Here is a 27,347-nt window from a genome sequence, read left to right as displayed (position 1 = left end):
TTATTTTCTCTATGTGGACAACAATGTGTGTCTCTGTATGTGTTACCAGCAGAATAACTGGTATAATACACCCCTTAGTATTAGCAGCAATGTGTGTCTCATTCCAGTGTGTACCCTGTGGGTATGGCTGGCAGTGATTGTGTGTGTGACAAGCAGTATTTATGGACCTTGAGTGGATAGAAGGCACATGGGAAAGTGGGGTATGGAATGTCAATTTCCCACCCTCCCTGCTTTCCTTTCAGGCCCTCCCAGGAGGGGTTCTGCATGCAGCTGGCAGCAAAACAGGCAGATGGTGGTAGCTGGGAGGAAGGGGTGGGACCATCCCACACAAGAAAATGCATGTTCTGGAAATTTTAACAGCTGGGCCTGTGTGTATGGTGATGGGGGGGGTGGGGTCATTCCCAGACAGCTCTGGTTTAGGGTTTTGTCAGTCCCTACCTGGCTGAAGGAGGGCAGTGAGACAGCCTACACCAGGGACCTCTGTCCCCATGTCCTTCTCTGGGTTCTTAGGGAATGGCACCTGGCTTCATATCTGCCTCCTCCCTGCTCAGTCCCCCTGGCACTTGAGGGCCCTTTTCCCTGTTTTCTCACTCCCCAGTGTCCTTCTGTTTTCTCCAGCTCTGCTTCCTCTGTGCTGGCTTGTGTCCTCGTCCCTCCACACCTAAGGACCCCAGCTGCTGGTCCTGTCTCCTCCACACTGGTCCCTGGGGATGTCTTTTCTAAAGGACATATCTAATCATATACTCTCCCTCCCTAGCACATTCAGCCAGTGCCTGGAGGATAAAGTCCACACTCTTCAGCCTGGACTCAGTGACCTTCCCAGAGGGTGTCCTCACACAGCAGGTGACGGGGCCCAGCTCTCCCATGGACCTCTCCTTTCCCAGTTCTGGGCCTTTGCTTCAGTCATTGCCTCTGCCTGGAACCCCCGCCCCTCTTCAGTAGTTTCTAATGTGAGAGCTTCTCTAGCCGTCTCTCAAAGTGCTCCCAAATGTCCCCTTCTCCGAGGAGCCTTTGTTAGTCGTCCCTGTGATTAAGTCATTTCCTCTGTACTCAGTGTCCCTTGCTAGGTTGAACGTTTTTTTCTCTTTTTCGAGATGAAGTTTTGCTTTTGTCGTCCAGGCTGGAGTGCAGCAGTGTGATCTTAGTGCAGTGCAACGTCTGCCTGCTGGGTTCAAGTGATTCTCCTGCCTCAGCCTCCCAAGTAGCTGGGATTACAGACGCCTGCCACCACACTCAGCTAATTTTTTGTTGTTGTTGTTGTAGTATTTTTTTTTTTAATTTTATTAAAGACGGGGTTTCACCATGTTGGTCAGGCTGGTCTTGAACTCCCGACCTCAGGTGATCCACCTGCCTTGGCCTCCCAGAGTGCTGGGATTACAGGTGTGAGCCACTGCGCCCAGCCTGTTTCTGTATTTTTAGTAGAGATGGGGTTTCACCATGTTGGCCAGGCTGGTCTGGAACTCTTGACCTCTGGTGACCCATCTGCCTCAGCCTCCCAAAGTGCTGGGAATACAGGCATAGCCACTGGGCCTGGTCTGGTTGAGATTTTTTCTAATAATCTTTCCCCACTTAGCTCTCTGGGGGCAGCAGGCATAGCGTAAAGCATCAGACTCCCCGCTCTGACCCTGATTACTCTTCTCTAAAATAGAATCCTGCCTGTTATCGATAATAAAGAGCTGATATACTTACTGAGTCCTTCCTATATGCTAGACAGTGTGCTCAGAAATAAACATGCATTGCCAATACAGACAGGTCAAGTTACTTATTTACTCCTATTAATAGTAGTGGATGGGATTTGAGCCCAGGCCTGCCTGTCTCCACAGGACTAACCACTGAGCAGAGCGCTCAGTTATGTAACTACAATTTCCCACTCACCTCACTCCAGCCCTAAAGTGGGGAAATCTCCTGTAGGAAGCCCGAGTTCTGGTGGGAATGGGGAAGCATGTTAGAGTGCTGATTTACCACTTCTGGGTTCTGAAATTCAGGTTGGGCAACCTGACACTTCTCCCTCCCAGCTCAGTCTGGCTTCCTCAATAGGTAAAGGAGGAAGAGTCAGCAGAGAGCAGAACCTGGAATCAGGACAGCTGGGTTCTAGCCTCACATCTAGCCCTTATGAATCCTGTGGTCACAATCCTGTCCTCTGGGCCTCAGTTACCAAACTTGTGAAACGAGAGGGTTGGTTGGGGCCATCTCTAAGATCATTTCCAGTGAGTCAGTTCATGATGTACTGCCTATGTCTTTAGGCAATTTGTTTCACCACTTGGAAGCCAAATTTCTTCATTGGTAAAGGGTGATCACCCCTGCAAAGGAAATAATGGCCATGGAGGTAAAGCTTCTCAAGTGGGATTATTCTGGTGGCAACGTATTGCTTGCAGCTGTGCTGGGGCACCATGAATCTAGGGAATTTTTTTTTTTTTGAGACAAGATGTCCCTTGGTAGTCAAGGCTGGAGTGCAGCAGAGCAGTCATGGCTCACTGCAACCTCTGCCTCCTGGGCTCAAGCGATCCTCCCACCTCAGCCTCTTGAGACTGCAGGCAAGCACCACTACCTCCAGCAAAATTTTTTTCCTATTTTTTTTGTAGAGACGGGGTTTTGCCATATTGCCCAGGCTGGTCTTAAACTGTGCTCAAGCTATTTGGCCACCTTGGCCTCCCAAAGCGCTGGGATTACCGGCATGAGCCACTGCACCTGGCCATAGGGAAATGTTAAACAGCCAGCAGTTCCCACACCACTGCCACTGGCAGGAGGTCAAGTGGCAATTCCCAAATAGCTGCTTTCTGCTCAGGTTAAAAGGGCACCTCCCTCCCAATGGGCAACTTCCTTCGGATGTGTCCTAGTGGCCGCAAAGACCAAGACTGGCCCATCCCAGTCCACAGCTTGTGAACAGTTTGCCCTAAAGGGAAAATGCAAGGCTCAAGGCAGGAGGGGGAGAAGTGAGGAGCTACAGACTATTGAAGCCCACCTCTGTGGGTGACGACAACGGGAGGAGAAAACACAGGGTTCTCCTAAAAGCACTGGCCCTGGCCGGGACTGCAGTCGCGTTCTGGCTGCCGCTATCTTGCTATGGACCCTGGGCCAGTTGCTTCCTCTCTGTGGACGTGGCAGTTGTTTCCTCTGCAAGTGAGAGAGGGAGGTGAGAATTTCTGAGGGCCCCTTCCACCCTTAGAACATCGAAGCCAGCCTCCCTTTTTCCCACTTTGAGACAATAGTGGTTTGGGCTTCTGCTTTCTCTTTCCTTTTAGTTTAAAATTAGCCCCCACCACTTCTCCCGATTGAACTTTGGCCAAAGAAACAATCTCCAATATCACTTTAGAGAGAGCTGAGCAGGAGGGACACTGAGTGGATGCTCCTTAGGCAGCAGAACTTCGATGGTTTGTATCTTTATTCTTATTGTTATTATTTTTTAAGATGGGGTTTCACCGTGTTGGTCAGGCTGGTCTTGAACTCCCGACCTCAGATGATCCGCCCACCTTGGCCTCCAAAGTGCTTGGATTACAAGTGTGAGCCACCACACCCGGCCTTTTTTTTTTTTTTTTTTAAAGACAGAGTCTCACTTTGTTGCCCAGGCTGGAGAGCAGTGGCATGGTCCTGGCTCACTGCAACCTCCGCCTCCTGGGTTCAAGCAATTTCTCTGCCTCAGCCTCCCCAGTAGCTGGGACTACAGGCATGCACCACTATGCCCAACTAATTTTTTTTTTTTTTTTTTTTTTTTGTATTTCAGTAGAGACGGGGTTTCACCATGCTGGTCAGGATGGTCTTCATCTCCTGATCTTGTGATCCACCCACCTTGGCCTCCCAAAGCGCTGGGATCACAGACGTGAGCTATGGCATCTAGCCGTTGGTTCATATCTTTTGCACCTAGCATGTGGCATGGAACATAGGAGGCGCTCATTCAGGGCAAACTGCATGCATGCATGAATGGGGTGCTGTGGTTCAGAACAGCGGCGACTCTCCTTCTCTGCTACAACTCCAAGAAAATAATGTGGTTTGTTCAGCAGGCACCTGGGTCTTAGTAGGACTGTTGCAAAGGTCTCCCAACTGGCCCCCTGCCTTCCTACCTTTGTCCTCCGTGCACAGGCAGACGCACACCTTCCCCACCCAAGAACTCCAAATGCTCCTCCTAGGTTATCGGAGAAAACCCTGACATTCAAAGTCCTCCTTAACAGGAGACACACTCTCATTTCTCATCTTGTCTACCTTACTTCACAAACTCTTAGGGTTTCCTTCCTGCTACTGACCAGTCCCAGAACGCAACTACCTTAACTAAAATTAAGTGGAAAATGCATGTTGAGGTGTTAGGACAGCATCTGGTACACAGCAAGTGCCCAGTTGTAGCTGTCCTCATTTCTGGGTTCTAGGCCTCCTCTTCTGTGTTTCCCTCAGCCCCATGGGCTCTCCTCACTTCTATTCCCTGATTCCACTGTTCCTTCCTTTCCGCCCCAAGCCCATTTCAGTTAGCATATATTTTAAGGCACCTTTTTGGAGGGTTCAAATGCCTTTGTGATCTGCAGCTGACTGACTTCTTGAAATCAAAGTCATAAAGCATCATAGGCTCCACCTCTCAGCCCCTACAACTGAGCCTAGTTCAGTGCAGGTGGTGACAGCTGACTCTGAGCCAGGCAGGCACCCTGCAGAGCACTTCCACGGGTTACCTCCTTTTACTCTCACAAGGCTACAGGATAGGTGGAATTGGAATGAGGAGCCCTTTTATAGAGAAGGAAACTGAAGCGCTTGTGCTCAGAGTCAATTAGTTACAAAGGTGTTACTCCAAAATTCGGAGGCATTTTGTTAATTTATCTTTCAGTAACAGTTCAATTTACTTAGGCAAATACCCCAAAAAGTTCTCAGCTGGCTCTCAAGGCATTTGAGTTCACAGCCCAGAAGAAAAAAAGTAGACACGATAAGGTAACTTTTCTTAGTTTCAGACTCCTTATGTCAGAGATTAAGAGAGCTCTTCAAAATTGTTGGGTCCAACCCCTATTATAAAGATGGAGTAACTGAGGCCCAGTGAGGACAATGGCTGGTCTGAGGCCATAAGGGAAGGACAAGACCAGACTCTCTCAGCTGCTTGTTGCTGTCTTCACAGCTATGAAAACGAACACGCACTAACCGGCAATAAACTGGTGTGGTCAGCCAGGGTAGGGAGCAGTGCCCTTTGGCCAGCAGCCAGCCCCATGCCATGGTCACTGGACAATCTGAGACCCAAGCCACAGACCAGAAGTAGGGCTGCAGGGAGAGAAGGCAGAGGAACTGCAGTTGCTTATCAGTGACTTTCATGAAGGAAACTTTCCATGCACCTCTCCAGATGGAGATCGCCTCAGGCGCCCTTGCGTAGTTCAAAAGAGGAAGTCTGGGCTTGGTTGAAATGGATGAAAAGCATACAGAAATGTCCAGGCAGCGAGAGGGGAGGAGGGGAAAACTGAGACCCAGAGCAGGGCTGGACCAGCCTTCTCAGGCTTGTTGCAAACTTGATTCTCCTGTGTGCTTCCCAGGAAACACTTTGCAAGGATTTAAAGACATAACTCGCTCCTGGACAGACCTGACCACTTCAGGCTCTAATGAGGAAAATCCAGCCTGCACATCTAAGTAGAAGACAGAGGCCTTCACTGGAAATGCGTTTATGTGTTTGTGCATCTCTTTATTTCTTCTTTAGAGATAAAAAGTGTCAAGGCAATGGATCAGACGCATACTTTAGGATGTTAATGTTAGAAGGGAAGCCAATAATTTTTTTATCTAACTCTCTCATTGCAGATAAGAAGACAGAGACTCAGAGAGGAAAGGGGGCTGGCCCAAGGTCAGAAAGCAAGCACATGGCAGACTCAGATTTGAACCCAGGCCTCCCAATTCCTGGTCCGGTACTCTAGTGTGGCCTGGGTGGAGATGGGTGGCAAAATGGATGGGGAGATTTGTCAGTTTGCCCCAGCACGTTTACTGCTCCTCCCGCACCCCTGCCCAACACATTCAACTGGCACCTGCCACCAACCCCATCATTCAAAGTACAGACACTACTCATTTTACAGACAGAGGCTCAGGATATTTTTGGATCTGACATAGTCCAAACCAGGGCGGAGGCTGTAGCGGGGGAGGAAGCTGGGAAAGGCTGCAGAGTCAGAGGGGAATGGAGGTGGACAGGATCTATGGGTACTGTTTTTCAGCCGCCCAGCCGTGCTGGGCCCTCGATGGCCCGTGGGAGTGGGAGCCTTTCCTAAGCTCCATTGTAGGTAAGAGCCCAACCCCAACCCCTCCCCCAACCCCTACCCCTTCCTTAGTCTCTGGAGCTGGAACAATCGGGCTTGGCCGTGGCGGCTGGTGCTGATGACCATTTTTTGGCAGAGGTGCCCCCCAAAGCTGTGGCCTTAGTCCTCGCCACCACAGAGAGCCAGCAAGGCCTTCAGGAAGTCTCCGGAGGTGTCGCCCTGGCACAGGCAGAGAGCAGAATGAGTGAAAACAGTCCTTCCAGTCTCGATACCCCCTCCTCCCAAATGCCCATCTGTCTGGACATCTCCCTGGACTTCTCTTCATGGCCAGCACAGCTGCCACATGTAGGTCAGAGGGATCTACCCAACACATAAATGTGACCACGCCCCTTCTGTTTATCCCCAGGAAGATGTGCACGCTCTTGGCCTGGCTTCAAAGCCCTTTGGGATCTGACCTGTGCAGAGCTCTGCAGCTTCACCTGCTCCGTTCCCCCAGGAGCACCTCAGTCCTCTCTCCACCTGCCACTCCACTGTCCAGCATGCCCCTGTGCACCCCCAATCCTGTCTGCCAGCGGGGCCCTCTCCTCCGAGGCAGAGTAAACTCCTGCCTCCCTTGGTTCCCCTGGCACTCTGCTGATACCCTCCCCCATGGCCCTGGGCATGTTGTGTCAGGTGATTCCTTATTTGAACAAACAATATTGAGCACTGACGGCCAGGCCATTGCTGGGAATGGGTGTGAAGGCCGTCATGCTCACCACACATTACAGTGGTCTGGCACACGGTCAGACTGGGGAGGCCAGACTTCCTGACTCACAGGTACGGCTCTCCTTTCTGAGGGACTCCTATCCTTGTTATGAGACACGGTTTCTGGGATTTTGTTTGTTCTTACATTTTTTGATCTATGATTTTAAAACGTAATATAGTATCAAAATGTGCTAACAATTTACTTACATTCCTACTAAGTCTGCAAGAGACAACCTGTGAGATGCCCATAGTCTTGTTAGCCAAGTAGAGCCAACGATCAAACTTTAAGATTCTGGCTGATCTCAGAGACCAAAAATGTAAGCTCCATATGTCAAAAAAGTCAGACACAGCTGGGTGCAGTTGCTCGCCTCTGTAATCCCGGCACTTTGGGAGGCTAAGGCAGGTGGATCACTTGGAAGTCAGGAGCTAGCAACCAGCCTGGCCAACATGGTGAAACCCTGTCTCTACTAAAAATACAAAAATAAGCTGGGTGAAGCGATGAGCTCCTCCTCCCGAGGAGCTGGAACTACAGACATACGTCACTATGTCCAGCTTGAAGCCAGGAAACTTGCTTGAATCCAGGAGGTGGAGGTAGCAGTGAGATGAGATGGCACCACTGCACTCCAGCCTGGGCAACAGAGCAAGACTCTGCCTTAAAAAAAAAAAGTCGGACACAAAACGTCACATATTAGATGATTCCATTTATATGAAATATTCAGGCAAGGCAAATCTACAGAGACACAAAGTAGCTTGCTGGTTGCTTACAGCTGGAGATGGAACTAGATAAACAGATAATGAGAGAGCTTAGTGGGATCACAGAAGTGTTTATAAACTGGCTGCATTATGGTGATGGGGGCACACTCAGTAAATTTATTAAAAACTGTTGAATTGTACCCTTTAAACAGGTGAATTTTAGGATATGTTTTTTGTTCATTTGTCTGTCTGTTTTTGAGACAGAATCTTGCTCTGTCACCCAGGCTGGAGTACAGTGGCATGATCTCAGCTCACTGCAACCTCTGTGTCTCTGGTTCAAGTGATTCTCCTGCCTCAGCCTCCTGAGTAGCTGGGATTACAGGCCACCACACCTGGCTGATTTTTGTATTTTCAGTAGAGACAAGGTTTCACCATGTTGGCCATGCTGGACTCGAACTCCTAACCTCAGGTGATCCACTCGCTTTGGCCTCCCAACATGCTGTGATTACAGGTGTGACCCACTGTGCCTGGCCATGATATGGAAATTATGCTTCCATGACACTGCTTTAAAAAAGTAAAAAATGGGCTTTTTATTAGGAAATCTTTAATCATAAATCTTTAATTCTTCTGGAATCGATTTTGGTATAAACAAGACAACAGGCCCCCTTTCATTTCAATATCCTGGCTGTTCAAAGCAGTAACCCACTGGGAAAAAGTCCATGGGAATAAAGACTTCTAATCTTACATTAGGGATTTGACATTCACCCCCTTCCTACTAACCTGTAGCCCCTCCCCTTACCTCAATGGCTTGGTGGAGAGACTTGTCGTACTTCTCAATGAATTCCCGCCGGATATTGAGCAGGTCGATCTCACTGCGGGAGACCATGATCCTGGTGAGCGTCTTCTCATCAGTGCCAGCACCCTGGTGGAGCCAGGCAGGAGGGAGACATGGGCGGGAGGAGAGACAGAGCCCGATCAGGCAAGAAACAGTGGTGTCCACCTGCCTCTCTCCCTTGTTCCCTCCAAAAACAGGGCGGATGTTCTGCCTCTGTCTTCTGCAAATAGTCCTGACCAAAATTCCCCTGTGCCCAGGACTGGCCAGACTGACAGGCAAAAAAGGTGTATATGGGTTGAATAGTGTCCCTTCCAAAACTCACGTCCACCTGGAACCTGAGAACGTGATGTAATTTGGAAATAAGGTCTCTGCGCGTGTAATCAGTTAAGATGAAGTCACACTGAATTAGATTGAAACCTGAATCAATAACCAATATCTTTATAAGAAGGGAGGGGGCACAGACATACACACAGCAAAGGAACCAGGTGAGGACAGAGGCAGAGCCTGGAGAGATGCCTTCACAGCCAGAAACACCAACGACTTCTGGCAACCACCAGAAGCTAGGAGAGGCAGGGGAAAGTTTCTCCCCCAGAGCCTCCAGAAGGAACCAACCCAGGTGACACCTTGATTTTGGGCTTTTGGCCTCCGGAACCATGAGAGGATAAACTTCTGCTGTCACCCAATTCGTGGCATTTGTTACAGCACCCTAGGAAACTAATACAGTGCCCAAGGAGCAGGCACAGGGCATGGAATATATGGGCAGCCAGAGCTACCTCTGCCCCCAGGGAGCTACGAGCACCAGCCTAGGAATCAGAGCTAAGTTCGAGTCCCAGCTCTGTCTCTTAGAAGCTATGTAAATGTGGGCTATGCTTTACCCTGCCTAGGCCTCAGTTTCCTCCTCTTTCAAAGGAGGATGCTACCACAATGTCACAGGACTGCCACGAGGGTCAAATGCGGTCAGAGAGATGAAGCCCTTGGCATAGGCTTGACACACAGTGAGGACTTAAAGAATGGTTGTCACATTTGGACACTGTAGGCTGAGGGTCTCAGGTTCCTTCCTACCCTCCTGCCTGCGCAGGCTGTCAGCAGTGAAGACTCCAGTGGCTGAGAGGGTGGCCAGCGTGGTCTGGGCTCTCCCAGAAGGGAGGGGCATGCTTGTGACCTTTGACGACTATTTGTCACAGGAGATCCTGTGTCACCTGATAGATTATGAGCTCTGAGAGGGCAGAGACTGGATCCTACCCAGCCCTGTAGCCCCTGAGTGCATTTCTCAGCCTTGGCTTTCCGGGCTGGATAATCCCATGTTGCACAAGCTTGTCCTGTGCACTGAGGATGTTTAGCAGCATCCCTTCTCTCTCCCCACCAAATGCCAGCAGCAACACTCTCCAAGTTGGGATGACCAAAAATGTGTTCGGATATTGCCAGATATCCTCCGGTGGGGGTGATGGGGGTGGGTGTGGAAATCACTCCCAACTGGGAAATACCATCCTAGAGCCAGACAAGGGCAGATGTGGATAAACCTCAAATGAGAGGAAACAGCGGCCAGGAATCCCGATCTGGGGGATGGTGTACATCTGTTGGTGTGTGTGTGTCTGTCAGTGCTTGAAGGGAAAGAATGAGAGCATGCTTTCTTACCTTCATGGATTTGTAAAGTTTGTCGGCAAAGAAGAGAGGCTTGTTCTTGACACTTTGAACTGGTAGGAAGAGCAGAGAGATGTGGGGAACGCGGTGAGAGGCCGTGAGCCGAGACACTGGACTGGCCCCCCCACCTCCCCACCTCATCTATCCCTGCATGGATCTGCAGATCATCGTCAATTGCAGGGTCATGCTCAGGCACCTTCACTCCCCCTCCCCATGCTTCCTCCTCTGGCTCATCCTTAGGCCTGGCTGTTACTTGGTTGCAACTTTCTTTCTTCTAAGGTGCTTACAGCTAACCGAGGTTAGGAGGGGATTCAAAGGTAAATAACTCCTCATGAACCCAAGGCACAGGGCCTCAAACTTTTAAGCGTACTGAAATCACCCCAAGAAGCTTGTTTAAAACTCAGGGTTTAGGCTCCACCCTAAAGATTCAGATTCTAGAAAGACTTTGAGCAGTGGTTCTCAAAGTGTGGTTTCTGGACCAACAACATTAGCATCGCTTGAAAACTTGGAAGACAGGCAGATTCTCATGCCTCACCCCAGATATACTGAATCTGAAACTCTGGAGGTGAACTGACCAATTTGTCCTAGTTTGCCTGGGACATTCCAGGTTTTATTACTTGAGTGCAGAAGTCATTGCAATTTTTGCCATCACTTTCAATGGCAAAACTGCAATGACTTTTGCACCAACCTAATAGCACTGAAAGTCCTACACAAATCAGGATGGTCGCCACCTGACTCTGGTGCAGCCTAGTGTTTGAGAGATACTATTTAGAGAAATACTGCTCCAAAGAATGACCGTCCATTGGTAAAATGTAAGGAACCATACAAATCCCTGGGGCTGAGTGTTGCCCCAGGGCCTGAACAATCTTGCAGCACTGGCAGCCCCTGTTCCCTATCCTGACCCCACATAATGCCTGCCTGGCTTCACCAACCCTGCCCTATCTCAAGGCTTAGGGTTCTCCAGCCCTTCGCAGCTGCTTGACTGCAAGGCTCCAGAGCCCATGTGAGGGTGTCTCACCACATGAGCGGTGGCTCGCGCCTATAATCCCAGCACTTTGGGAGGCCAAGGCAGGCGGATCAAGAGATTGAGGTCAAGAGATTGAGACCATCCTGGCCGACATGGTGAAACCCTGTCTCTACTAAAAACACAAAAATTAGCTGGGCGTGGTGGCGCCACTAATGCCTGTAGTCCCAGTTACTCGGGAGGCTGAGGCAGGAGAATGGCTTGAACCCAGGAGGCAGAGTTTGCAGTGAGCCAAGATTGCACCACTGCACTCCAGCCTGTGGAGGAAGCAGACACCAGTACTGGAGCTGGAATGCTGGAATGACTCCGGATATAATGAGAACAGATGGCAAGAGGCTGGACTGGCATACCCCAGCGGCAGAGTCAAGCAAGAGACTCCTCTGCAACACGCTCAGGAACCCTGTGGGAAAGATCACATCACACATCTCCCACCTCCAGCTCCTTACCTATTTCCCTACTACCTCCCAAACAAATCCCCAGCGGCTTGGCTGGAATGCCAAAGCCCCTGGCCTCCTTTGCTACTGCGTGGCCCTTGCTCCCCCGTTCCCAAAACAAACCGCAAATTCCTGTGTCCCCCTGTCCTTCCCGGATAGATGCATTTCCTATCTGCCCTTCACTACATTATCTCTCTAAATCAAATCCCATCCTGCAAGTCTGTACTTGATGTCCACATCCCCAGTCATGACACCACCTCCAGGATGCCTCCCCTGACTTCAGACCCAGGGCTTCATCAATCTGGCTAAGCAGCACACTGGGCAGATGTTGGGGGGAAACTCTGCAAGAGCCAAGGCAAAGGACTGAAGCCTTAGCATGTTCTCATATAAACATAGAATTAGAAATGAATTAGAGATATAGTTACATAGTTATTCCTATATAGAATCACATAGCTATTCATGTGTAATCACAAATATATACATCTACATAATCATATAATCTTTCATCTTACTAGTAAGTCTCAGGTCAAGAAGTATGGGACTGAAGTGGCATTGGAAAAGAGGTGACCCTAAGGCAAGATGCTCTAAGTCCTCTGTCATGCTCGCATAAGGGCTGCTGGAGGATGCCTCAGTTGTGTGACAGTGTCAGTGCCGTGAAAGTGCCCGCTGTTTAGCCAGCTAGGGAAGGAGATGTCCAAGATGGCCAAACCGTCTCCTTCCTCAGGGGAGTTAGGAGAAAACTCCAGTTCTCCAAGCTTTTGTGGCAGGCCTGACAGCCATCAGGGACACCCACCGACATCCGGGGGCTTAATTGTCTCTCTGTGGTGCTGTGCTTCGGCGGTCACGTTCCACGGCTACTTTCATGTTCCGCTTCTGCACCTGGTTCCTCTTTTTCTTAGAAGATAAGAATTAGTAACAGTAACATAAATCTTAGTGACCTTGCTATTTCTTGACAAGCATGAAAAAAGTGCTGATGTCTCAGCTTCTTCAAAGTCTTGGGCCCCCTATCTCCAAGACATGTGATTTACCTGACCCTGTCACTGACCACCATGACCTCATCCTACCTGCCCTTCCCCCTGCTTTGTATTCAATAAAAGTCAAGTGTCCAGGCACTGGGGCCACTGCTGGTCTCCACGCTTTGGGTAGCAGTGGACCCCTGGGCGCAAACTTTGTTTTCTCTATCTCTGTGTCGTGTGTCCTTATTTCTAATTTCTCGTCTCCACACCAGCAGGGAGGAACTCACTTGACTTTATAGGGCTGGACCTTATAGGCAGAAACTTCTCTCCTCTGTAACCAATCCAACAAGCCTTCCTAAAAACTGAGCTTGTCCATCTGCCACAGGGGACCCCGATGCCTGCCATGTGAAATGGTGTGTTGTGGTGTGTGTTTGCACGTGTATGCCTACTCAAAGTGGGAGGAGAAAGGGAAGAGGGAAATAGACGAGGAGGGTAGGAATCTGAAAGTGTCTCCAAAGGCTAATCATTCTGGTGTTAAGAACACGAGCTTTGGGCGCAGGCAGCCTCTGGTTTGCATCCCGGTTCTACTTCTACAAACCTCTCTGAACTCTGTGTCCTCTTTGTAAAGTTAAGCTGGTAAGAGCACCTGGTGAGAATGCGACTAACTCTGCACAAGGCTCGGTGGGAAACAATAAATGCCAACCCTTGCCCAGTGCGTGTTACCTGAGTTAATTACACATAAAGCACTTGGGATGGCAACATTCCAAGTATAATGAACGCATTTCAGTCCTACAAAATCCACCCTTTGGGCTGGGCACTATTGTTGTCTCCATTTTACAAAGGAGGAAATTGAGACACAGAGGTTTTATGACCTGCCCAAGAACATCCAGTGAGTAAAGGCAGAGCAGGGATTCAACCTGGATTCCATGCTTTTACCCATTAGGCTATCCTGCTTTCTAGACATGGCTCCCGGGTGGTAAAGGCCCATCACACGCTAAGTAACACCACTGCCACCACCACCTCTGCTTCACCCAGTCTAAAACAACTTTCCCCCACATTTTAGTGTCTCCGAAATCAAGATGTGCTTTATAATTGATGGCAATTACATGAAAATCTTCCACTGACACCTCTTAATAAGATTTTTGTTTTGCTTTTTGAGACAGAGTCTCACTCTTGTTGCCCAGGCTGGAGTGCAGTGGTGTGATCTTGGCTCATCACAACCTTCACCTCCCAGGTTCAAGACATTCTCCTGCCTCAGCCTCCCAAGTAGCTAGGATCACAGGCATGCACCACCACGCTCAGCTAATATTTGTATTTTTAGTAGAGATGGGGTTTTTCCAAGTTGGTCAGGCTGGTCTTGAACTCCTGACCTCAGATAATCTGCCTGCCTCAGGCTCCCAAAGTGCTGGGATTACAGGTGTGAGCCACCGTGCCCGGCCCAGTAAAATTTTTTGTAAGTGTATTGACGCAACACATTTTACAGTAAAGGAAACAAGATACCACTAATAATGAATACTAGTGATAAGAACAACTTCAGCCCTAACCCATATCTACTCATCCACATTTATACACAGTGAAATTGATATCCAAAAGGGAAAAACTTTTTCAAAGTCAAGAACTCAAATTATATAAGAATAACCAAAAAGTCAGGTACTGAGAGGAGGTGAGGGTGTGTGGGTCATGTGCATCAAGCACATATGTCTTGTATGTGTGTGCATGTATGTTGTGTATATGTGGTGTGCATGGGTGTCATGTGTGCATAGCGTGTGAGTGGTGTGTGTGTGTAGGTGTAGTGTCTTGGGGGTGTCATGTATGCCTATGCATAATGTGTTATGTGTGTGAAGTGTGTCGTGTGCGTAGTGTGCACCTGTCATGTGCATATGTAACGTGTTTTCTGTATAAGTGGGTGTTGCATGTGAGAATGTGTGTATGTATAGTATGCATCTCGTGTATGTTAGGGGTGTGTGTATGGTGTGTGTGTGGTGCGTGGGTGTACACACCCGGTTGTGCAGCACAGTGTGCTGCCCTAGCTTTTTCTGGTCCTTCCCCAGCAACAGCTATTTTCTCACCCTGTCCTGCAGCCTGAAACAGACCTCATGACGCTCCCCCACAATCACACATTTGGCAGCACCCCTGGAGGCGAACTGCGGCAGTGTTTACTTTCCAGTATTAGCTTAGGAGGCTGTCAGGGTTGTATTCTTCCAGAGAATCTGGTCAAGTTCCCAGTGCTCCCAGCCCTTCCCTTGGTCCCTGCCAGTTACCAATGGCCACGAATGCGTCCCTGACGTCCCCAGACATCTCCTTCTTGATGGTGTGCTCCACGTCATAGTTGGTCATCTTGATGAATTCCTGGAAGACTGGCCACAAGAGAAGCCCCAGAGGTAGGGGTGAGCTTCAGTGCAGGAGGGGAAGATCACCGCCTCTCGGCCCCACCCAGCGCCTCCCACAGGCTGTGCCTGAGAAAGTGGAGGGGCAGCAGATACGGCCACAGCCCAGGCCTAAATGCATTGGGCAAGATTATCCCGATAGAGAAGCTGTGACATCAAGGATGCCGTGGGCTCAGAGCTAAATCTGTCCCAAGTCAGTCCCCGTGCCTGGCCAGTGGCCTCGGAGCCTTGGCCAAGTTCTGGGAACCCAGGCTGGGGTAGTAAAAGGAGCAGGAGTCCTCGTCATGGTTCTGCCCCAGCTCACTGAGGGACCATGAGTGATCCCTCCCCTTTCTGGGCCCCTCTTCCTCTGGTGTCAGCTTGGGATTAAGACACAATGGTAGCACTTAGGAAGCATACACTGAGTCAGGCATTGTGCCAATGCTTTATGTGTGTTGTGTTTTTTGTATCTTCACAACAATCACGTGAGGTAGAAAAAAAACCCCGATTCCTACATAAGGAAACTCAGGCACAGAGATTCGGTAACTTCCCTAAGGTCACCTGGCTGTTGAGTGGAGGACTGAAATCAAGGCAGTCCAGTGCCCAAGTCCGTTCTTTTAGCCACTATGCTAAAGCAGCTTAAATACTGAGAAGTGCCAGACAGATGCATGTGAAAATGTAAATGTCTCAGTGCACAGGGCACTTTGTGATCACCGAGCACCAGGGTCACTGCATAGGGGTATGCCCTGGGCACAAGGCAGCCTGTACTTCAAAGATGTCATTGTGGGTCTTGGGCAGCTGCCACCTCTCGCTGCCTTGCTCCTGGCAGGCTTCACCAGTGAATCATGACACGGGGCCCCAGAATCCGTCTCAATACAGCATTATAGGCAGCTACTATCAATCCATTAGAGTTGACGTTTGAGGTAAAATCGAGTTGCTGTCCCTAATCCCAGGCATCACACCTGCTTTCGTAAGAGGAAGGTGAGGTGTAAGAGGTAGAGCCAGGACTAGAACCCAGGGCTCCAGAGTCCCCGTCACCCATGATATGCTACTGCTGGGTTAAGGAGGAGGTGGGTGGGCAACTGGCTCCTCTTGCCACAGAGCTGAGAGGCTCTCATCAGATTCTGGGATCTTCCTGCTGAGCTGGGAAGGAAGGCGGTCAGGCCTCACCTCTCCGGAGGTGGGGATAGCTCCGGGTGCACAGGATGGTCATGAAACGTGTCTCCAAGGAAGTTTTGTCTCCGCTGGGTGTGTCTGCTATTTCCTGCAGGGCCCCGGTTGGGGCAAGGATTTGGGAGGGGGGACATGAGAAAGCCTTAGTTATTATTCACGTTCATGTCTTTGCCTGGGCTGAGGGCAGTCAGAAGCTGGGCTCACCCAGCCATCCAAGGAGGCCAAGACTGGTCCCCTCTTCCATCTGCAAGCACGATGGTTCCTGCACTCCCCTCTCCAGTTCCCAGGGACTCTGTGAACTGACACAGATGGGCTTAGCACTGGGTACTTCCATCCTAGCCTCGGGGACATAGGACCGGGGCTCCTAGGAGGAGCCACACAGGCACTGAGCAGTAGTGACTGGGAGTTCCCCTTCCATCCCTCGAACTCTCTGCAAGCCCCTCTGGGAAGTGCGTATGCGGTCAGGTGCAGGGAAGATGGCCTGGCCAGCGTTTCCCCAAGCGGGGTCAAGGGCAAATATACCCGAACACACTGCATATTAGTGTTTTCCACTTGTTTTCTAGCCAGCTGCCAGTTCTGTTTATACTGATATTAAATTCCCCTTAACTCATTTTAGGTTTAGAAGTGAGTCAATTTAAAGATCAGTATTAACAGCTGGTGGGTACATCGCACAAATCATGCCAGAGATGATTAGCTGAAGTTTGGGAAACACTTGCCTGGCCTATCTTTTACCCAGGACGGTCCTGAAGGGGCCCTGAAGGGGAGAGAGAGAAGCCACACAGCAAGTTCCCAAATCACTACTCGATTCTGCCCCGCTCGGCCCAGTAAAGGCAGACTTTACTCAGAGGCCGTTAAAACCCAAACGAAGAACAGACACTCACCAAGATCTCAGCAGCCACCTGAGAGCAGGGAGGGGAGAGAGGAGGGAGAGAAGGGAGGCAAGAATCAGATGAGGCTGGGGAGGCTGGTGCTGGGGCCCTGGGGTGCAGGGTAAGGGGCCTGGCTGGGAGTGGCAGAGGTCCCAAGAGACCCCGAGAGAACTCGGGATGCGACGGGAAGGGGGGACAGGGACAAGAGAAAAATACCTTCCTATGACTTTTTGGGTTGGAGCTCAGAATGGGGCTAGGCCTGGCAATAACTAAAAACGTATTTACCTGAGGGAGAAGAGAAAGACACAGAAACAACGAGTTCTGCCCTTCGCACCCCATAACCTAAAGCAGATTCTGGGGGCGCAGTTTCTGGTTCTGAAAGCGGAAAGAAAAAATCCCTGCCACTTCCTTACAGAACCATTGAGATGCAAATGTGCAGTGCAAACTCCTCTGCATCCTTTAGCATATTCAGAATTGCAAGGCTATATGTAAAGAGACAAGTCATTTTAGCCTTCAACTTAGAGACGGAAAGATGCCTTGAGGGGAGCTAACCTGCCTGGGGGCACACAGCAAACAGTGATGGGAAAGTCATTTTACAAGGATTACTCTTAATCGCTGCACTATGCAGAGCGCAAAATTCTGTGGTTAGGACACTATTTTGTTAGGCAAATAGCTGTGACTTGGAAAGCCTGGGAGCAAAATACCCAGGCTTGTGTACCTAGGCTGAGTATCAATTTTGCCTTTCCCCCAGAAACTCTGCTGACTTTATTCTATCGGATAGACTGAACTCTTTAGAAACTTCACAATAGCCTATGCTCGGGAAACCTTCCTCTTCTTTTCATTACGTAATTGGCAATGTCCATTAAAAGCTAAAATGCACATGCCATTTGATCCAGCAATTATATTGCTAGGGATTGGACTTACAGATAGACTTCCATGATATAATACAAGACTGTTCACTGCAGGATTCTTTTTTCTTTTTGGAGACAGTGTCTTGCTCTATCACCCAGGCTGGAGTACAGTGGCACAATCACCGTTCACTGCAAACTTGACCTCCTGGGCTCAAGGGATCCTCCTGCCTCAGCCTCCTGAGTAGCTGGGACTATAGGTGTGTGCCACCACACCCAGCTATTTTTTTTTTTTCTTTTTCTTTTTTTTTTTTTTTTGAGACAGTGTCTCACTCTGTCACCCAGACTAGGGGGTAATGGAGGTCTCTGCTCACTGCAACCTACTCCTACTGGGTTCAAGTGATTCTCCTACTTCAGCCTCCTGAGTAGCTGGGATTACAGGTGTGTGCCACCATACCCGGCTAATTTTTGTATTTTTGGTAGAGATGGGGTTTCACTATGATGACCAGGCTATCTTGAACTCCTGACCTTGTGATCCACCCACCTCGGCCTCCCAAAGTGCTGGGATTACAGGTGTGAGCCACTGCGCCTGGCACTAATTTTTTAAATTTTTGTAGAGAAGGGGTCTCACTTTGTTGTCCAGTCTAGCCTCAGGTGATCCTCCTGCCTTGACCTCCCAAAGTGGAGATTACAGGTGTGAGCCGCCACATCTGGCCCACTACAGCGTTTTTCTTTCTTTCTTTCTTTCTTTTTTTTTTTTTTTTGAGACAGAGTCTAACTCTGCTGCCCAGGCTGGAGTGCAGTGGCATGATTTCGGCTCACTGCAACCTCTGCCTCCTGGGTTCAAGTGATTTTCCTGCCTCAGCCTCCTGAGTAGCCGAGATTACAGACACATGCCACCATGCCTGGTTAATTTTTTTAAATACTTTTAGTAGAGATGGGGTTTCACCATGTTGCCCAGGCTGGTGTTGAACTCTTGACCTTAGGTGATTGGCCACCTCAGTCTCCAAAGTGCTGGAATTACAGGCTTGAGCCCGGGTGCCGGTAAACTGTCCTGAGATAGACTGGTTAAACAGGCTTTGGCTTATCCAATCAATGGAGACAATCCAGGCCATTCTTACAAAGGTTGAGATTGATCTATGGTACTGATAAGGAGAGTTTCCATTTAAATTAAGTGAAGAAGTAAAGTATACCATATTTTATGTGTAAATGTTTCTTACATGTGTAAAGCGTTTCTTTTACCTAGATTAAAAAAAACAAAAACAAAACCCAAACACTGACTTTCTCATACTTCCTGGGAAGTACTCAAGAAACTGTCAAGACGCTTTGAGCAGAGACTACGTGGGAAAGCGTTTCCTTTTTTTTTTTTTTTTTTCCGAAATTTTATTTCTTAAATATGCAAATATATTATTTCATTTTAAATTTAAATGTTGAATAAGAGTTATCAGGGCTACTAGGATTATGGGCTGCTTCTGGTTTTTAAAATATTTTTCTCTATTAAAAACAAGCTATGCCAGGCGCAGTAGCTCACCTCTGTAATCGAAGGACTTTGGGAAGCAAAGGTGGGAGGATCGCTTGAGCCAATGAGTTTGAGACCAGCTTGGACAACATGGAGAAACCCTGGCTCTATCAGAAAATTAGTTGAGCATGGTGGGCACACGCCTGTAATCCTGGCTGTTTGGGGGACTGAGATGGGAGGATAGCTTGAGCCCAGAAGGCGGAGGTTGCAGTAAGCCAAGATGGCGCCACTGCACTTCAGCCTGGGTGACAGAGTGAGACCCTGTCTCAAACAAAACAGAAACCTAGTTGAACCCTGAGGACATCATACTAGGTAAAAGCAGCCAGCTATAAAAGCATAAATACTGTGTAATTCCACTTACATGAAGTCCTTAGAGTAGTGAAATTCAGAGAGTTAGAAAGAATGGTGGTTGTTAGGGGCTGGGGAAAGGGAGAATGGGGAATGACAATTGAATGGGTCCAGAGTTTCAGTTTTGCAAAATGAAAACAGTTTTGGAGATGGCCGGTGGTGATGGCTGCCCAATAATGTGAATGTACTTCATGCCACTGAACTGTATACTTTAAAATGATTGGCCAGGTGCAGTGGCTCACACCTGTAATCCCAGCACTTTGGAAGGCTGAGGCGGGTGGATCACCAGAGGGCAGGAGTTCGAGACAAGCCTGGCCAACATGATGAAACTCTGTATCTACTAAAAATACAAAAAATTAGCTGGGTGTGGTAGTGGGCACCTGTAATCCCAGCTACTCAGGAGGAGACAGGAGAATTGCTTGAACCCGGGAGGCAGAGGTTGCAGTGAGCCAAATTGCAAAATTGCACACCAGCCCGGGCAACAAGAGGGAAACTCCATCTCAAAAATAATGGTAAGTAAGTAAATAAATAAAATGATTAACAGGGTAAATTTTCTATGTATTTCATCAAAAATTTGTAAAAACATGCTAAGTAAAACTATCATTTTTAAAAAAGAGAGTGAGGGACTTTTTTTTTTTTTTTTTTGAGATAGAGTTTCGCTCTTGTTACCCAGGCTGGAGTGCAATGGCGCGATCTCGGCTCAGCGCAACCTCCGCCTCCTGGGTTCAGGCAATTCTCCTGCCTCAGCCTCCTGAGTAGCTGGTTTTACAGGCACGTGGAGAGAGGGACATGTTTAAAAAATTTAACAATGACAAAAAAATCCAAAGTGCCAATTGTTCTCACTTATGCAGGTCAAAGAACTCTAGACATACTAGGTTTTTCAAAGCATCTTTAAGATAAGAATATCTGTAATATATATATATATTTTTAAAGTGGTGGAGCACTAAATGTCACCACAAAAGCTTGTTCTCATTAGCCTAGCTATTTCATGCAAAAATTAATCTGAGCAGTTCCTCAAATGGTTAAACATGGAGTTATCATATGACCCAGCAATTCTATCTAAAAGTAATGAAAACATGTGCACACAAAAACCTGTACACAAATGCTTAAAGCAGCGTTAGTCAAAACAGCCCAAAGGTGGAAATAACCCAAATGTCCATCAGCTGATGAATGAAAATAGAATATTATTTGGCAATGAAAAGGGAGTACCGACATGCTACAGCACGGATGACCCTTGAAAACACTGTTAAATGTTTCACGTAGTGTTTTAAGTTAGTGTTTCCTTAAGTGAAGAAGCCAGTCCAAAAGGCCTCTCTATTATATCATGCTGTTTACACGAGGCATTTGGAAGGGGAACATCTGGAGAGGCAGACAGGAGATTATAGGGCTGGGGGGTCAGGAGGAAATGAGGAGTGACAGCTAATGTGTACGCAGTTTCTTTTGAGGGTGACGAAATGTTCTAAAATTGTTTGTGGTGATGGTTGCGTCAAGCCTGTGAAAACCACTGAACTGTATACTTTAAATGGGTGAATGGTATGGCAGAAGAATTCTATTTCAATAAAGCTGGTCAATAGTATGGTAGATGAATTCTACTTCCAGAAGGCTATGATAGTTTTAAAAGTCTGAGTATAGGTTATCTAAAAATGACCACACTTCTTCATTTCATGGTGGGTCTATAATAATTAGTTGCTTATAATGTACTGCTCAACTTGGAAGACAGAGTGAAAGGGGACGCTGTTAACAATTACTGTGGGACCACAGGGGGAAATTAGACATATGTTCAGCTGGTTAATAACAGACCCAGACTTCTAAGAGCTTGGGGGTGTTCTGGACACCCAGAGTGAGAGAGTGCCAGGGAGGCAGTGTGAAACAGGCAAATACGAACTGCCAAGTACTCGTGTGTCATTATCTAAAGGGGAACTTGACTCTGCCCTATCAAATGCCCTTAATTTTTATATACATTTTGCTCCCACATTTCCATTTCACCTCTGGAAATTCATTCTAAGGAAGGAAATCATGAATGTGATAAAAGAGTTCGCTACTAGGAAGAAGGCTTGTGAAAGAACATGATAGATTCAGATATGGAATAGTATATAGCCACTAAATGATATCGCTGACTTTTAAATGCAACAATATTCGCATAGTATTAATTTTTAACTGTCAGGAATAAAGAATACATTTTTATATATACATACAGAAACAACTAGAATAATGTATGCCACAATACTGACCACGGTTATTACTATTATGTTATGGACTCTTTCGGCTTCTCTTTATTTTCTAGTTTCTATATTAGAATGTACTTCTGGTTATAAGAAAATAAGCTTAGGTCTAGCATCCTAAACCTGGAGAAGCAGCCGAGTTGGGCGGGGATCTGGCTCAGGGTCCCTTGGCTATTTCCACCTGGGTTCTCTCTCTCCACTTCTCTCCTTTTGCAAAGCAGCTGTCAGCAAGGCCCACCACTGCCCCCTGTTAGTGGCAATTGGAAGCACAGCCTCATTGGCAAACCAGGCACCAGGCAGAAGGATTCCCTGGAAGATCAATTTCGGGGTAGAGAATGGATTTGGGGTGAGACTTGAGATTTTTTTTTTTTTAATTCTCAGCAGCACATGAGGCTGTTCACAGTAATACTTAATAAACATCTGTTGAGTGAGTGAATGAAATGTGGCCTCAGCAAGCCACCCTAGTGTCTGGCTGCGTTCTCAGCCTAACACCCATCCATGTGCCCACAGTGTAGCTGAAACACCATCCATTTCATTGTAACCCTGCAGCTTTTGACAGCCATATTCCAAAGCAAGGGTTGGACAACTGGAGGGCAAAAGCTACCTGATGTGGAAGCCGCAGGGGACCTTAACTGAAGTGGCCGGATGTGTCTGACCTCAGAGCGTCCTCCAGGGACTTGTGATAGACTGAGACAGAGAACGGGGGTGTGGGTAGTGCTGGCCAAGAGGGATCTGGTTCTGGGGAGAGAGGTCTGGGAAAGTCAGGCTCGAGCCAGGGCAATATTGGAGGATATTACTGTAAATGGAATGAATATAGACTCTGGAGTCAGGCAAGCTTGAGTTCCAATCAAGCCACCACCACTTAGAAACTGTATCTTTGAATAGGTTAAGGAGCTTCATTTTCCTCTAGTAAAAAGGAGGAACATTAAAAAGTATAGAACAATCTTGGTATTGTGCTCAATACATAGTATACATTCTAATAATTATAATTATAGTTCTGTAGCTGTCAGGTTCCAGCTAAGGATTTTTCTAGCTCGGATGCTGTTGTAACATACTACACTTCTGTGATGGGACCTGTGAACAGAGAAGTTGGTTTCCTGACTCTCAATCCATCCGTGCACTTTTCAACTCACCAACTATAAAACAAGGGGGCCGGAATCACAGTCTTTAGTGGCTGTGCCCCAAGTCCCTGGACACAGCTTTTGGGGGTGGGAGGACGAGGCAGGCAGAAGAGATGGAGAACCGGGCCTGGGTCAGGCTACTGGTGCTGGGATCGAGGTGCAGATTAGTGGGGGACACTGCACTGGCCTCAGTAGGGACTGCCCAGACACAGGAACCCGCAGGGAAAATGAATTTGGTGTTGTCCAAATTCAATCCTCTGAAAGAAGCCATTTCCTGACCTCAAGCTCACTGGGCTCAGGAGTGGGGCAGAAGCAGAGCAGCCGAGAGACTCCTAGAGAACCCTATTCCCTGCTATTCATTCAACAGATATTTATGGAGTATTGATCGTGTGTTACTTTGGATATACCAGCAAACAAAATGAAGATTCCAGCCCTTGAGGAACTTACTTTCTAGTCCAAGGACACTCCCTCGAATCTCTGTTCAGTTTTACTGATAATAAACTGAGACCTTTAGCACGCAGGCCTCCTTCTCAGCAAGTTGCCGGGCCACCTCTCTAGGGTCAATTCGACTGGGGCCACTGATTTGCTGTGTGACTTTCAGAAGCCATTGGCCCTTTCTGGGCCTCCATTTTCCCACTATAACATGAGGGGTTTGACCTGGGCGATCTGCAGGTCCCTGCCAGCTCTGAGGGTCCTGCTATCCACCTAGGAAATGCCAGTAATACCAGCACCACACTCCTAAACCTAATTTCTGCAGTCAATCAAACCAACCACACCCCTGCTAGGAGCCTTCTCCACTCGCAGACAGGGCCTGGCATAGACACACACAAGCTGGAATGCCCAGCAGAGGTCACCGGGGTAGCCTGGGGGTTCTTACCTGGGCATCTTCTCGTGCCTGGTCCAGGTTTTGTCCTCCCTCCTCACGATTCCCCTGCAGCAGGAGCAGCGAGAAAGGTTGGTCCCCAAACATTGACCCATCTTTGTCTCTGCACCACCACACACTCTGCCCAGTCATTTCACCTCTCTGAATGCTCTTCCTCATCGGTTATACCAGGACAAAAATCCTGCCTCTATAGGGTAAGCTGTCGTGGTCATTCACTGAGAATGTGTGCAAGGCACTTGACCCCAATGCCTGGCACACAGTAAGCTTTTGGTAACCGTGCATGAGGGCCTGCCATTTGGGTTACAGGAATTTAAGAGATGGTGACAGAAGCTCCCAGGTAACAACACAGGAGAGGGTCACCCACATGGCTTCGTCCTGAGAGCTGAGGGCCCAAAAAGCCAGGCCAAAGGCCACCAGCGAGGACTGTCTGAAGAAGGTAGCACCAAGCCAGCTTTGACAAGTCAACAGCAGGGGTAGGCGGTGGGACTCTAAGAAGGCAAGCGGGGAGACACCCCCTCTCCATGAGGAGTACACCTCTAACTCCCCTGTACCCTCCACTCCGATGGGCAAGCAGGCCTGGGCCCATGAATTCACTCACCGTGGCCAGAGAAATGAGGATCCTCCTGAAGTGGCCTGATGTGTCTGAGCTAATAGCATCCTCCAGGGACTTGTGATAGTCTGAGACAGAGAAAGGGGGTGTGGGTAGCTGCTGGCCAAGAAGAATTTGGTTGAAGGGAGAAAGGTCTGGAAAACTCAGGCTTGAGCCAGGGCAGTACTGGCGGGGGAGGAGGGAAGGAAGGGGTTTGTAACTGGCTCTTGGGGGCATCCCGCCATCCTCCTGCTGATTGGTAAGACAACGGGCATTCCCATCGACCCATCACCTCCTCTCCATCCCCTCGGCTCTGTCCCAGTTGAGGTCCCATTGCGCACCTCGCCTTTAATATTTAAGAGCCTCATAGGCCAGGTGCGGTGGCTCAAGCCTGTAATCCCAGCACTTTGGGAGGCTGAGGTGGGTGGATCACAAGGTCGAGAGATCGAGACCAACCTGGTCAACATGGTGAAACCCCGTCTCTACTAAAAATACAAAAAATCAGCTGGGCATGGTGGCGCGTGCCTGTAATCCCAGCTACTCAGGAGGCTGAGGCAGGAGAATTGCCTGAACCCAGGAGGCGGAGGTTGCGGTGAGCCGAGATCGCGCCATTGCACTCCAGCCCGGGTAACAAGAGTGAAACTCCGTCTCAAAAAAAAAAGAGCCTCTTACGTCACCTCCCTGTTGTCAGTTTCTCCTGCATGGCAGTTGCTAGACCCAAAAGCAGAGCTCCGACTATCTTACTCCTGTACTCAAAATTCTACCATTTTAAAGCTGCTTGTAAGAGAAAAAGTTTAAGCTTTTTTTTTTTGAGACAGGGTCTCACTCTGTCACCCAGGCTGGAGTGCAGTTGGCATGATCAAGGCTCACTGCAGCCTTGACCTCCTTAGGCTCAGGCGATCCTCCCACCTCAGCCTCCTGAGTAGCTGGGACTATAGGCACATGCCACCACACTTGGCTACTTGTTTCTTTGAGACAGTCTCATTCTGTCACCCAGGTTAGAGTGCAATAGGCTGCTCCTGGCTCACTGTAACCTCTGCTTCCCAGATTCAAGCCATCCTCCTGCCTCACCCTCCTCAGTAGCTGCGGGTACAGGCGTATCCCACCACAGCTGGCTAATTTTTGTATTTTTAATAGAGATGGGGTCTCACCATGTTAGCCAAGTTGGTCTCAAACTCCTGACCTCAAGTGACTCCCCCACCTCAGCCTCCCAAAGTGCTGGTATTACAGGGGTGAGCCACTGTGCCAGCCAATTTTTGTATTTTTTGTAGAGACGGGTTTTGCCATGTTGCCCAGGCTGGTCTCAAACTCCTAGGCTCAAGCAATCCACCTGCCTCAGCCTCCCAAAGTGCTGGGATTACAGGTGTGAGCCACCAAGTCTAGCCAATTTAAACGTATTTGACCAGTACCCAAAATTCTTCAGAATAAAAATATGGGGCCACTTGCTAAAAAATTAAGAATTTCTGGATAGCAATAGCATAGCATGCAACCAAGTGTGGGGCCTTTCTGGCTGTGGGGCCCTGTGGAACTGCACGACTACACACCCTGAAAGTCACCCTCCCTCTCTCCAGCAGGCTGGAATGCTCTCTCTTCCCACTGCCAGCCAAGCCCTCTTCTACCTCCAGGCCTTTGTTCTTCCGGGATACCTGTCTTTCTCCAGGCACGGGGATGGGCACACTCAAGGCACTTATCAAATCCTCAGGGACTGAGGGAAAGGAATCAGGCCAGAGCTGTGGGCAGAGCTGTGGGCTGCGGCTGGAAGCTGGCAGGCCTGGCTCTTCTCCTCCCGGTATCTGGGCCCAGGCCTCCCAAACTCACCCTCCTTATAGGCCTCATTGATGGCTCGGATTTCGGCATTGGTCCGAGTGGCCAGGATTTCAATAAGAGTCTTTTCATCTGTGCCAGCTCCCTAGAATGTCAAGACAAAGACGGTCTCAGACATAGTTCTGACCTCCTGTGCACAGGACCATGGGGCTGGGATGGCTAAAGCTCAGGCCAAGCCTTCCTGAATTTTCTCCTCACCTCCAGTCATGGACCCCAGGCCTGAGACCTTGGCACAATCAAGCTGACATGGCTAGCCTCTCAAGATTCCCAGAACCTCCCATGGGAGCTACTTTGCCTTCCTTCCCCGGCAAAAGAAAAGATATATAGGCATGTGTGTATAACACCACATATGCACATGAACATCTGAATAGAAATATTTACATGTGGCCGGGCGCGGTGGCTCAAGCCTGTAATCCCAGCACTTTGGGAGGCCGAGGCGGGTGGATCACGAGGTCAAGAGATCGAGACCATCCTGGTCAACATGGTGAAACCCCGTCTCTACTAAAGATACAAAAAATTAGCTGGGCATGGTGGTGTGTGCCTGTAATTCCAGCTACTCAGGAGGCTGAGGCAGGAGAATTGCCTGAACCCAGGAGGCGGAGGTTGCGCTGAGCCGAGATCATGCCATTGCACTCCAGCCTGAGTAACAAGAGCGAAACTCCGTCTCAAAAAAAAAAAAAAAAAAGAAAGAAATATTTACATGTAAGTATTTAACGAGAACAGAAGCCTGGGCGTAGTATCTCACACCTGTAATTCCAGCACTTTGGGAGGCCAAGACAGGCAGATCACAAGGTTAGGAGATCAAGACCAGCCTGACCAACATGGTAAAACCCCGTCTCTACTAAAAATACAAAAAAAATTTTTCTGGATGTTGTGGTGTGTGCCTGTAGTCCTAGCTATTTGGGAGGCTGAGGCAGGAGAATCACTTGAACCCGGGAGGTGGAGGCTGCAGTGAGCTGAGATCGCGCCACTGCACTCCAGCCTGGGCGACAGAGCAAGACTCCATCTCAAAAAAAGGAGAGAGAACAGGACGTGTGTATGCCTCCCAGTGTTAACTAGTG

At 48.8% G+C, this 27,347-nt stretch overlaps 1 protein-coding gene across 2 annotated transcripts in view; it reads right to left on the bottom strand.

The window, feature by feature from the left end:
• Positions 1 to 5,613: 5,613 nt before the first annotated feature.
• ANXA6 (annexin A6) overlaps positions 5,614 to 27,347 on the bottom strand; it is a 59,864-nt gene continuing 38,130 nt past the window's right edge. The window contains exons 18-26 of one of the 2 annotated variants that reach the window (XM_003934038.4): positions 26,281 to 26,371; positions 24,472 to 24,551; positions 23,868 to 23,921; positions 16,945 to 16,962; positions 16,061 to 16,154; positions 14,786 to 14,881; positions 10,105 to 10,163; positions 8,434 to 8,556; positions 5,614 to 6,416 (exon numbers count right to left, since the gene is read on the bottom strand). In XM_003934038.4, the coding sequence (XP_003934087.2) occupies positions 6,357 to 6,416; positions 8,434 to 8,556; positions 10,105 to 10,163; positions 14,786 to 14,881; positions 16,061 to 16,154; positions 16,945 to 16,962; positions 23,868 to 23,921; positions 24,472 to 24,551; positions 26,281 to 26,371 (675 nt within the window). In that variant the 3' untranslated portion in view covers positions 5,614 to 6,356. The remainder of the gene's footprint in view (positions 6,417 to 8,433; positions 8,557 to 10,104; positions 10,164 to 14,785; positions 14,882 to 16,060; positions 16,155 to 16,944; positions 16,963 to 23,867; positions 23,922 to 24,471; positions 24,552 to 26,280; positions 26,372 to 27,347) is intronic. The other variant, XM_010344573.3, reaches the window with a different exon arrangement.

Source organism: Saimiri boliviensis, chromosome 1 (assembly GCF_048565385.1).
Source record: "Saimiri boliviensis isolate mSaiBol1 chromosome 1, mSaiBol1.pri, whole genome shotgun sequence".
NCBI lineage: Eukaryota > Metazoa > Chordata > Mammalia > Primates > Cebidae > Saimiri > Saimiri boliviensis.
Note: the sequence above shows the minus strand (reverse complement) of the source record. Positions and strands in the feature narration are given on the sequence as shown.